The sequence below is a fragment of the Pristiophorus japonicus genome, chromosome 12 (assembly GCF_044704955.1).
Source record: "Pristiophorus japonicus isolate sPriJap1 chromosome 12, sPriJap1.hap1, whole genome shotgun sequence".
Taxonomy (NCBI): domain Eukaryota; kingdom Metazoa; phylum Chordata; class Chondrichthyes; family Pristiophoridae; genus Pristiophorus; species Pristiophorus japonicus.
Window position 1 is genome coordinate 196235136 of NC_091988.1, and position 11566 is coordinate 196246701.

Here is an 11566-nt window from a genome sequence, read left to right on the forward strand (position 1 = left end):
CAACACAGCCCGGTTCTGGACTGCATTGTCTGGAACTTCAATTATGTTATTTGCAGTGAAATACATTTCTAGCCGATCCACATACGCTTTAAAATGTTCCCGGTCATGTCTATATTCACCCAAATATCCCAATACACCTGCCATTTTAATCTCTAGCTGTTCACACCGTGTGCTGTATTTTACCTCGGATTTTTGTAGCTTTTTTTCCAAAGATAAAAACTTCCAACGTCTCACTCTGTCAGCTGGCTGAATCCTTCACCAACAAATTTTAAGCTTTAAATCATCCGAAAAATCCCATCTTCCGTCGGCAACTGTGATATAATCACAGAACACAGCACACACAGCTTCCTAACATGGCAGGCAGCTCTCTCGGAAGTCTCCGGAAATCTGCCTGGTTCTGTTTATTATTAACCCTGCACTTGCAGTACACAATATGTCCACATCCACAGTGTGGCGCTACAAACATTACAAGCTTACAGCCATACAGACCCTCGAGCCTGTTCCGACGCTCAATTAGATCATGGCTGATCTGTATCTTCACTCCCAGTTCCCGTCTTGTTTAAGTAACCCTTAATACCCTTTAATTCACCACTCCTTTTTGGAATTGTCCTCCTTCTGCTCTAAGGTATAGCAAAGATGTGGGTTTGCAGTGTGGGGAAAGAAGTTGTGGTGCCCACATTCCGTGTCTTCCTCGCGCGGCAACACGGTAATCTGATTTGTTCAAATCTGCATTGCGTTGGAGAGCGTAACCAGACTGTAGAAACTGTAAGATTCTCTATTGAAAAGGAATATCTGCTATGGCAGTGCTGGTAACCTGAGGTGTAATGTTTGAGAATCCTGTAATGGACATAATTGTAACTTATTTTAGATTTTGAACAGAAATTCCATATACAAATTTGATTGGAGTAAGTGCATAATAAATAAATTGTCTTACAAAAGGCCCAATGGTTCTAAGTGTGTGCAATTCATATAATAAATGTGTATATATAACACGTAACCAGTGTAATGTAATTTAGAGGTGTTTAAAAGAATGCTTCCAAGATTGCGGCAGCACCGCTATTGTTCAGTTTAAAAATAGACACCGCCTTTTATACCTCTTCAATCTTTACAGTAGACCTTTCTTCCATTGGCACCAGTCCTTCCTGCTCCTCTGTATTAGAAACATAGAAAATAGGTGCAGGAGTAGGCCATTCGGCCCTTCGAGCCTGCACCACCATTCAATAAGATCATGACTGATCATTCACCTCAGTACCCCATTTCCTGCTTTCTCTCCATACCCCTTGATCCCTTTAGTCGTAAGGGCCATATCTAACTCCCTCTTGAATATATCCAATGAACTAGCATCAACAACTCTCTGCGGTAGGGAATTCCACAGGTTAACAACTCTGAGTGAAGAAGTTTCTCCTCATCTCAGTCCTAAATGGCTTACCCCTTATCCTTGGACTGTGTCCCCTGGTTCTGGACTTCCCCGACATTGTGAACATTCTTTCTGCATCTAACCTGTCCAGTCCCGTCAGAATTTTATATGTTTCTATGAGATCCCCTCTCATCCTTCTAAACTCCAGTAAATACAGGCCCAGTCGATCCAGTCTCTCCATGTCAGTCCTGCCATCCCAGGAATCAATCTGGTGAACCTTCGCTGCACTCCCTCAATAGCAAGAACGTCCTTCCTCAGATTAGGAGACAAAAACCGAACACAATATTCCAGGTGAGGCTTCACTAAGGCCCTGTACAACTGCAGTAAGACCTCCCTGCTCCTATACTCAAATCCCCTAGCTATGAAGGCCAACATACCATTCACCGCCTGCTGTACCTGTATGCCAACTTTCAATGACTGATGTACCATGACACCCAGGTCTCGTTGCACCTCCCCTTTTCCTAATCTGACGCCTTTCAGATAATATTCTGCCTTCGTGTTTTTGCCCCCAAAGTGGATAACCTCACATTTATCCACATTATACTGCATCTGCCATGCATTTGCCTACTCACCTAACCTGTCCAAGTCACCCTGCAACCTTTTAGCATCCTCCTCACAGCTCACACTGCCACCCAGCTTAGTGTTATCTGCAAACTTGGAGATATTACACTCAATTCCTTCATCTAAGTCATTAATGTATATTGTAAATAGCTGGGGTCCCAACACTGAGCCCTGCAGCACCCCACTAGTCACTGCCTGCCATTCTGAAAAGGACTCGTTTATCCCGACTCTTTGCTTCCTGTCTGCCAACCAGTTCTCTATCCACGTCAATACATTACCTCCAATACCATGTGCTTTAATTTTGCACACCAATCTCTTGTGTGGGACCTTGTCAAAAGCCTTTTGAAAGTCCAAATACACCACATCCACTAGTTCTCCCTTGTCCACTCTGCTAGTTACATCGTCAAAAAAATTCTAGAAGGTTTGTCAAGCATGATTTCCCTTTCATAAATCCACGCTGACTTGGGCCGATCCTGTCACTGCTTTCCAAATGCGCTGCTATTTCATCTTTGGGATGAGCTTACGCAGATCTCTCTCCTCCCCTCCCCCCCCCCCCCCCCCCCCCCGGGATACTGCGGTGATGCAAGTGGATGGTACGACCCACTTACACTGCTAACATTTTGTGGTGCGTTGGAGATTTTAAGAATCCTGTTGGGTGTAGAAAAACATCTCCACCTGCTGGTAGAAAAATGTATTACATTGCTTTTTTTTTTAATCACTCCTGTAATTGATGGGGAAGTCACAAGATAGATATGGATGAGCAAGACATTTTCCCCATTCTAGTTAATCAGTCTAGAAAGGATATACATATTTCCCCCTCCTCCACTTAGAGCATCTGGTTGTTTCTTGAATGATTCCATGGTTTTTGTCTGAGCTGTCATTCCTGGAGGTCCATTCCACTGTTTGTAGGACAGTCTTCTGGACAATCAGTTCTAAAATCGTCATCATTTCAGGGAATTAAAGCAATAAAACTCAAATCTGTTCCAATAAGCTTTGATACTTTTTTCTTTAGTGAAAAGCAGGGTTTCGTTTTAACCGCAATGGTGAAACGAAATCACCATGTGCTAGTCATTGAGTATATTTAAGACAGAGATCGATAGATTTTTGGATTCTAACGGAATCGAGGGCTATGTGAATAATGCGGGAAGGTGGAGTTGAGGTTGAAGATCAGCCATGATCTTATTGAATGGCAGAGCAGGCTCCTATTTATTATGTTATGTTTTGTCAGAATTTCGTAAATTCTCAATCAGATCCATGTTCCATCCCATGTTAGTAGAACTGTGTCCCAAGGCAAGGCTCACAGTGAAGCCAGGCACATCTGTCAAACGGCATCATCTGCAAAAGATTGCACCCTTGAAACCGGTGAGCGGCAGAGCTGTCCCAAGCTGCTTCCTGCCTAAGAACTACTGGCACTGAGTGCACTGTCAGAACTAGTGCAGAACTAGCAGGTACAAACTGCAACTCATTGTCCATTCGCGCGCACACTTTATTTCTCTATTGCATGGGCAGAAAGTGGGACTTGGAGCACCTCATGCTGGGGAAGCTTGGGGGAGGCACATGCACTGTAGGGTTCACAGCAATGCCACGGCAGCTAGTGTTCCTGAGCAGTAGCCAGGGCTCCGACATCTCGCTGCCGCTTAGGGTGCAGGTGAGGATGTGTAGTCGAGGCTACGACAGCACGGAATGATTTGCCACAGGGAGTGGTGGAGACGGAGACTGTTGCATCTGTTACGGGTAAATTAGATAAATAACTGAAGCGGGAGAAGATACAAGGGGGCGTGCAGGGCAATGGGATTAGTTTTGCAAAATGTTACATAAGAACATAAGAAATAGGAGCAGGAGTAGGGCCATACGGCCCCTCGAGCCTGCTCCACCATTCAATAAGATCATGGCTGATCTGATCATGGACTCAGTTCCACTCCCCTGCCCGCTCCCCATAACCCCTTACCCCCTTATCGTTTAAGACACTGTCTATTTCTGTCTTAAATTTATTGAATGTCCCAGCTTCCACAGCTCTCTGAGGCAGCGAATTCCACAGATTTACAATCCTCTGAGGAGAAATTTCTCCTCATCTCTGTTTTAAATGGGCAACCCCTTATTCTAAGATCGTGTCCTGTAGTTCTAGTCTTCCCCCATCAGTGGAAACATCCTCTCTGCATCCACCTTGTCAAACCCCCTCATAATCTTAATACGTTTCGATAACATCACCTCTCATTCTTCTGAATTCCAATGAGTAGAGGCCCAACCTATTCAACCTTTCCTCATAAGTCAAACCCCTCATCCCCGGAATCAACCTAGTGAACCTGCCTCCAAAGCAAGCATATCCTTCCAAGTATATGGAAACTGAAACTGCAGTATCCCTGGTGTGGCCTCATCAATACCTTATATAGCTGAAATAAGATTTCCCTGCTTTTATACTCCATCCTCTTTGCAATAAAGGCCAAGATATCATTGGCCTTCCTGATCACTTGCATACTATCCTTTTGTGTTTCATGCACAAGTACCCCCAGGTCCCACTGTACTGCAGCACTTTGCAATCTTTCTCCATTTAAATGGTAACTTGCTCTTTGATTTTTTTTTTCTGCCAAAGTGCATGACTTCACACTTTCCAACATTATACTCCATCTGCCAAATATTTGCCCACTCACTTAGCCTGTCTATGTCCTTTTGCAGATTTTTTGTATTCTTCTCACACATTGCTTTTCCCCCCATCTTTGCATCGTCAGCAAACTTGGCTACGTTACACTCTGTCCCATCTTCCAAGTCGTTAATATAAATTGTAAATAGTTGGGGTCCCAGCACTGATCCCTGCGGCACCCCACTAGTTACTGGTTGCCAACCAGAGAATGAACCATTTATCCCGACTCTCTGTTCTCTGTTAGTTAGCCAATCCTCTATCCATGCTAATATATTACCCCCAACCCCATGAACTTTTATCTTGTGCAGTAACCTTTTATGTGGCACCTTGTCAAATGTCTTCTGGAAGTCCAAATTACACATCCACTGGGTTCCCCTTTATCCACCCTGTTCGTTACATCCTCGAAGAACTCCAGCAAATTTGTCAAACATGACTTCCCCCTTCGTAAGTCCAAATGTCCTGCTGCTGCTTCTTTAATAATGGACTCCAACATTTTCCCAACCACAGATGTTAGGCTAACTGGTCTATAGTTTCCTGCTTTTTGTCTGCCTCCTTTTTTTTAAATAGGGGCGTCACATTTGCAGTTTTCCAATCTGCTGGGACCGCCCCAGAATCCAGGGAATTTTGGTAAATTACAACCAGTGCATCCACAATCCCTGCCACTACTTCTCTTAAGACCCTAGGATAAAAGCCATCAGCTCCAGGGGATTTATCTGCCTTTAGTCCCACAATGGGTTGGCACACAATAGGCGGAATGACCTGTGCGTCATTTTATGGAATCTGGGCCTGTAGATAGAGTAAGTGCGACTGTTGCAGAAGTCTCCATCCTGCCTTTTAACTGGATTTCATTATGGTGTAATAAATGTCCACAGGCAACCCTTTTTTTAGTATGGGGTCCCTCATCTCGAGTTGCTTTCTGTTCCTCCCATCAATGGCGGGTGGGGGTCACCAAACTTGTGTTGGGTGAGTGCGAATATCTCACCCAGTCTGGCAGCCTAAAATGACAGGAAGTACAGATTTATGTTGCTGTTCAAAGTGCAGGCGAAAGCACTGGTGATAGGCTCCCATGTGATGAGTGCCATTTGCTTACATCAGTGTAATTGTGCTGTAAGACAACAGTGATTCTGAGCGTGGAAAATGCAATACGAAGTGTTCTTCTGCAACTGCAACAACTTGCTTTGATAAAGTGCCTTTAATGAAGTAAATTTTTCCAAGGCGCTTCATAGGAGTGATTATCAACAAAATTTGACATCGAGCCACATGAGTGATTAGGACAGGTGACGGGTACGCTTTAAGGAGAGAGATGGAGATGCGGAGAGGTTTAGGGAGGGAATTCCAGAGCTCGGCCTAGGCAGCTGAAGGCACTGCTCCACCATTGGTGGCCATGAAAATCTAGGCATAAAGCATATTGTTTGGAGCAGAGTAGAGGGAGCTTTACCCTGCATCTGATCTCGGAGGGTAGGTACAAAATTACTTCCAAATCCAATTTTCTTTTTGTTGTCAAATTAAGATTTTTTTTTTCTGTCTTTCTGTAGACTTGCTAAATGTTTGTTTAAAAAGTATGTTGATGGGAATTGGGGGAGCTGACTTGGAAGAAATGATTAAACCTCGTGATGACTTTGAATAAATATTTGATACGGTTGGCCTTTTAAGTACAAGATATTAATTCAGTTCCATGGTGCTGTCAAACTCCGTACCTTCCCCAAGCAGGTTTCCTCTGTGCCAGCATTGTTTGTCAATTAAGCAAAATCAAATTAAAGTTAAATGCTTTTTTGGTAAACCTTCAAATTTCACTTGTGCGATCTCTTGTTTAATATTCTCTCTCTTCCCTCCACCCCCCCACCCCAAGAGTGGCTTTAACATGTTTCCTCTCTGTCTTTGAAGTTGGTCAGAATAGCCAAAGTGCTCGGCACAGAAGATCTGTACGACTACATTGACAAGTACAACATTGAGCTAGATCCTCGGTTTAATGACATCCTGGGCCGGTCAGTAAGCAGCACTGAAATGGGATGATTTTATGTTATCATTTATGTAAAAGAGAAAAAAAGGCTGATCCGTTCCCTGTTTCCCTGTTTCAGACATTCCCGTAAAAGATGGGAACGCTTTGTACACAGTGAGAATCAGCACCTGGTTAGCTCAGAAGCACTGGATTTCTTGGATAAGCTGCTGCGATATGATCATCAAACGCGTCTAACGGCACGAGAAGCTATGGAGCATCCTTATTTTTGTAAGTGTTCCCTGCACTGACTGTTAGGACTTAGTCTTGTGGTTCTTTCCACCAGAGTTCTGAACACCACCTCCTACTACCCCACCCATCCCCGAGCCAAGCTTTCACCTGCCAAGACAGGCACTGGGTGGAAACGAGTTGTGCTGCGGAGGGTGGGAGAATTTTGAAGCGAGCTGGTCTGTGTCTCTTTGCATGCTTCCTGCAACCAGTTGAAAAGACTATAGACCAAGAGCTGCTTTGTCTGTCTATATTTTGTGGAATAGAGGGTAGGGGCAGAAGAAAGGCCATTTGTTACAGTTCTGTATTAGATATGTCTTCAAAGCTGATGGCAGCTATGTACAGCTGGGAAGGGAGAAATTAAGATCATGGTTTCTTATAGAATCATAGAAATTTACGGCACAGAAGGAAGCCATTCGGCCCATCGAGTCTCTGCCGGCCTCCCGCCTAATCCCACTTTCCAGTTTTTGGTCCATAGCCCTGTAGGTTATGACTCTAAGTGCATATTCAAGTACTTTTTAAATGTGGTGAGGGTTTCTGCCTCTATCACCCTTTCAGGAAGTGAGTTCCAGACCCCACCACCCTCTGGGTGAAAAAAAGTTCTCCTCGACTCCCCTCTAATCCTTCTACCAATTACTTTAAATCTATGCTCCCTGGTTATTGACGTCTCTGCTAAGGGAAATAGATGCTTCCTCTCCACTCTAGGCCCTCATAATTTTATACACCTCAATCAAATCTTCCCTCGGCCTCCTCTGTTAAACATAAGAACATAAGAATTAGGAACAGGAGTAGGCCATCTAGCCCCTCGAGCCTGCTCCGCCATTCAACAAGATCATGGCTGATCTGGCCATGGACTCAGCTCCACTTACCCGCCCACTCCCCATAACCCTTAATTCCCTTATTGGTTAAAAATCTATCTATCTGTGACTTGAATACATTCAATGAGCTAGCCTCAACTGCTTCCTTGGGCAGAGAATTCCACAGATTCACAACCCTCTGGGAGAAGAAATTCCTTCTCAACTCGGTTTTAAATTGGCTCCCCCGTATTTTGAGGCTGTGCCCCCTAGTTCTAGTCTCCCCGACCAGTGGAAACAACCTCTCTGCCTCTATCTTGTCTATCCCTTTCATTATTTTAAATGTTTCTATAAGATCACCCCTCATCCTTCTGAACTCCAACGAGTAAAGACCCAGTCTACTCAATCTATCATCATAAGGTAACCCCCTCATCTCCGAAATCAACCTAGTGAATCGTCTCTGTACCCACTCCAAAGCCAGTATATCCTTCCTTAAGTAAGGCGACCAAAGGTGTTCCAAGGAAAACAACCCCAGCCTGTCCAATCTTTCTTCATAGCTAAAATTCTTCAGTCCTGGCAACATTCTCATAAATCTCCTCTGTACCCTCTCTTTCCTGTAATGTGGTGACCAGAACTGTATGCAGTACTCTAGCTGTGGCCTAACTAGTGTTTTATACGGTTCAAACATAATCTCCCTGCTCTTACATTCTATGCCTCGGCTAATAAAGGAAAGTATTCCGTATGCTTTGTATCATAGTTCTGATTCTGTTTCGTCCCACAGACCCAATTGTGAAAGACCAGGCCCGAATGGGCTCCTGTGCTAACATGCCAACTGGTAGCACTCCAATCAGTTCAGCCAGTATGATGTCAGGTCAGTAATACTGCCATTTAGCAATTGTATAACGAGCTTGCTAATCGAGTCTTTTTTGTGCGGGCAGATCTGTTGGTTGAAGTCCACTAGGTTTAAATCTGTTCAGAATGCATTTGCTCCTTTAGAAGGCTAACGTTATTTAATATGTTTCTATGCAGGGATATCTGCAATGCCAACCTCATCACCACTGGGACCCCTTGCTGGCTCGCCAGTCATCTCTGCTACCAACACCCTTGGGACACCGGTTCCAGCCACTGCTGGGGCCCAGCCTTGACGTCGCCCTCCTGACTTCTTGTAACCCTGGCAACAGCCTGGTCACCCCCTCCCCCCTCCACCTCACTCCTCCTTGGAAGCACGGGGAACCAGCTGGGCATGTCACGTCTGAGCAGTTGCTTATGGATTCTCTTCAGTTCAATCATTCTGAAAAGGAAAAAAAAGGCTGATTTTTACTTGAGAATTTTTTTTTGTGTTTTGTATGTCACAGACTTAGAGACAGTATACCTCTTTTAGTCCTAACTAGGCCATATGTAATGCCTCTCTGTCAGAAATTGTTGCCTACACAATGTTCTCATGCACTTGTTCAGTTTTACCACGGTTTCTTCACCTCCCTCTTTCCCCCCCCCCACCCCCCCGAAGGTTTTTGATTGGAGTTTGAGCAGATGTCAATATTGTGAGGATTGTCTGCTATCATCATTTAGTAGCTGGGGAATAATTTACTCTGGAACATTCAAATGATTTTTTTTATCCATTGAAGTCTTATTCCCAGAGAACGAGAGTAAAGGGAGTAAGTGTGACTTGCATCTTCGCTATCCAAAAACCAAATAGCCTGTACGGGCTGTGCTCAAAAGGATAGTGTCTCTGACATGGAACCTGTTAGAAATATGAAATACTGGAAGCACGGCATTAAATTTGTGTTGTGCTTTTGAAAGTACAATGTGTTAAAACTGCTGTTAAGAGTATGTTTAAAAGTGAATCTGTTGCTCCCGACTTTAAAAAAAAAGTTCCTTGTTTGGAAACACCGGGCAAGACACGACCTTTTTCTCCTGTTTTTGTCCTGAGCACACCACACCATAAATTTACTTCCGATAATCAACTGTTTTCAAAGTTCGAACCATGGTGGATTTGTTTTCAAACTCTTGAATGGAAGGTTTTTAATAGTTTTGAGAATGTTTAAAAAAATAAAGAGAAGACAGTACCATTAGCGCCATGTAAATGACCAGTTTAAATGCTCGTTTCCCATTGTTTCAATTGTTTTTTTTTCAGTTGCCTTTATTTAAAGCAGTTAAAGGGGTGGGGGGTGGTGTTGAATCAGGAAATGGGGCTCAGTTTTTTGGGGAGGGTGGGAAGGGAAATTTTTTTTTGTTTTAAGAAAAATGTCTGGAAGCAAAGCTGTTGCTGCTGATTAGTGAGAAGGCAGTTGAGTAAATACTGTGTTTGACTACGTTTTATTAAACAGCCCCTGGTTACACATTTCGTCATCCAAATTAGGTGCATTATTTGTTCGTTCCACTCTGCATTTTATCATTGTGCTGTGTGTTCATCTGCCTTCTCACAGCTGCTGTGGGTCAGGATCAGGTCAGTGTGTGTACTCACTCGAGCTCCTGCAGCTCCATTTGGACAGGAACAGGTTAGAGAGACGGGACAGTACTGCATCTCAGATATTGCCAGAGTTTGTGTGCAGAAACCTCCTGATGTTTGTGCAGTGGAGGAGTATAATACAATGGCATTCCTCTGCTAGAAAATGTTGTAGTGCTGATACCTGCCTACATTCACTTGCATTAGTGAATGCAGAGCATTACTATTTATTTGCTTCAGTGCTACTCTAGCTGAAAGTAGTCCCAGATTGACATTTTTTTTAAGGGATAAGAGTGACCAATAATGACTCCAAACAGTTCCAGATGGCAATTAGTCAAGGAAAGGATAGCATTTTCGATGTTGGGAGGAGTACATTAATATTTAACCATCCATTAAATTGGTTATCTGGGAATTTTTAAAGGAAAGTTGGTGCAGTGCCTGTGTGCAACACTAGGTGTCACTAGTGCACACTGACACAAATGTAGATGAGAGACTGCTCATCCTTTATTTTTAATTTGATGCAGCTCTCGTGTCTCCCTTGCTTAGTGGGTCGGTGTGGACACTGCATTTGTGGGTAAGGGAACAGAAAGTGACTTGATCTCATTATACCAAACCCTGTGATGATCTTGATATCTGTGTCTCTTCTCCGTCCCACCCCCTACCCATTCCAAATATAGATGGCAAAGATCCTCACCGAGTCTTCTTCCAAGACTTAAGTTTTAAAGAATAGTAAAATGAAAGCAATAGAGTATTCTGCGATATCTTGTTGATTTATTGTGCGTGAGGTTGAGGGGGGAGGGGGTCCTAATTTAGTTATTGTTTTGCCAGAAATGTGAGCCATTGGATTATGGCTCAGTGTTTGTGGTGGTATATATTCCGAAATGGTTGTTAAAATATTTTAGTAAAGCAAGTTAACAGCCATTTTGGATACTTAGCCCGAATGCTGATTCATGATTTTTTGGGGGGGCGTTTTCATTTACTTGATTCTGAAACATTCAAATGAGATCCCCACTTTATTAAGTTACTGTCACAACTGGTTTCAAAAGACAATGCACACTTTTGCACATGTGCTCTCCTCTAAATTCACATTCCATTTGGTGCAGATGGTTCATTAGCACAATGATGCAGCAATGCATTACACATATTGCTGTTTCGCAGTAAATGTTTTGAGCCCCCATCCCTTCCCCTTTTTAATTTTCTAGCATTTCTGGGCATGGGGATTTAAAGCTCCACTAATGCAGCGAGTCCGGGATCCGCTTCTCAAATTCGAAATCACAAGCAGAAATCACTTGTCTGAATTCAGGACCTGTGGAAAAACTGCATTTTTTTTTAAAGAATTGGTAAAATGCCCAAAGATATAGCACAGTGCACGTCATATGACTTGTATAGTTTCACGGCTGAGTGTCTCGGTTCACATTTAGCAACCTTGTACCTGTGTCACGTTATTGTGCAACTGTAAGGAAGTGGATGTCAACATTTACTTTGA

At 43.4% G+C, this 11566-nt stretch overlaps 1 protein-coding gene across 2 annotated transcripts in view; it reads left to right on the forward strand.

Moving 5' to 3' along the window:
* Positions 1-9820, forward strand: part of LOC139277637 (casein kinase II subunit alpha) — a 121321-nt gene extending 111501 nt beyond the window's left edge. For both annotated transcript variants that reach the window (XM_070896380.1, XM_070896378.1), the window contains 4 exons: positions 6501-6601; positions 6695-6843; positions 8416-8505; positions 8664-9820. In XM_070896380.1, coding sequence (XP_070752481.1) covers positions 6501-6601; positions 6695-6843; positions 8416-8505; positions 8664-8779 — 456 coding nt within the window. In that variant the 3' untranslated portion in view covers positions 8780-9820. The remainder of the gene's footprint in view (positions 1-6500; positions 6602-6694; positions 6844-8415; positions 8506-8663) is intronic.
* Positions 9821-11566: the final 1746 nt, after the last annotated feature.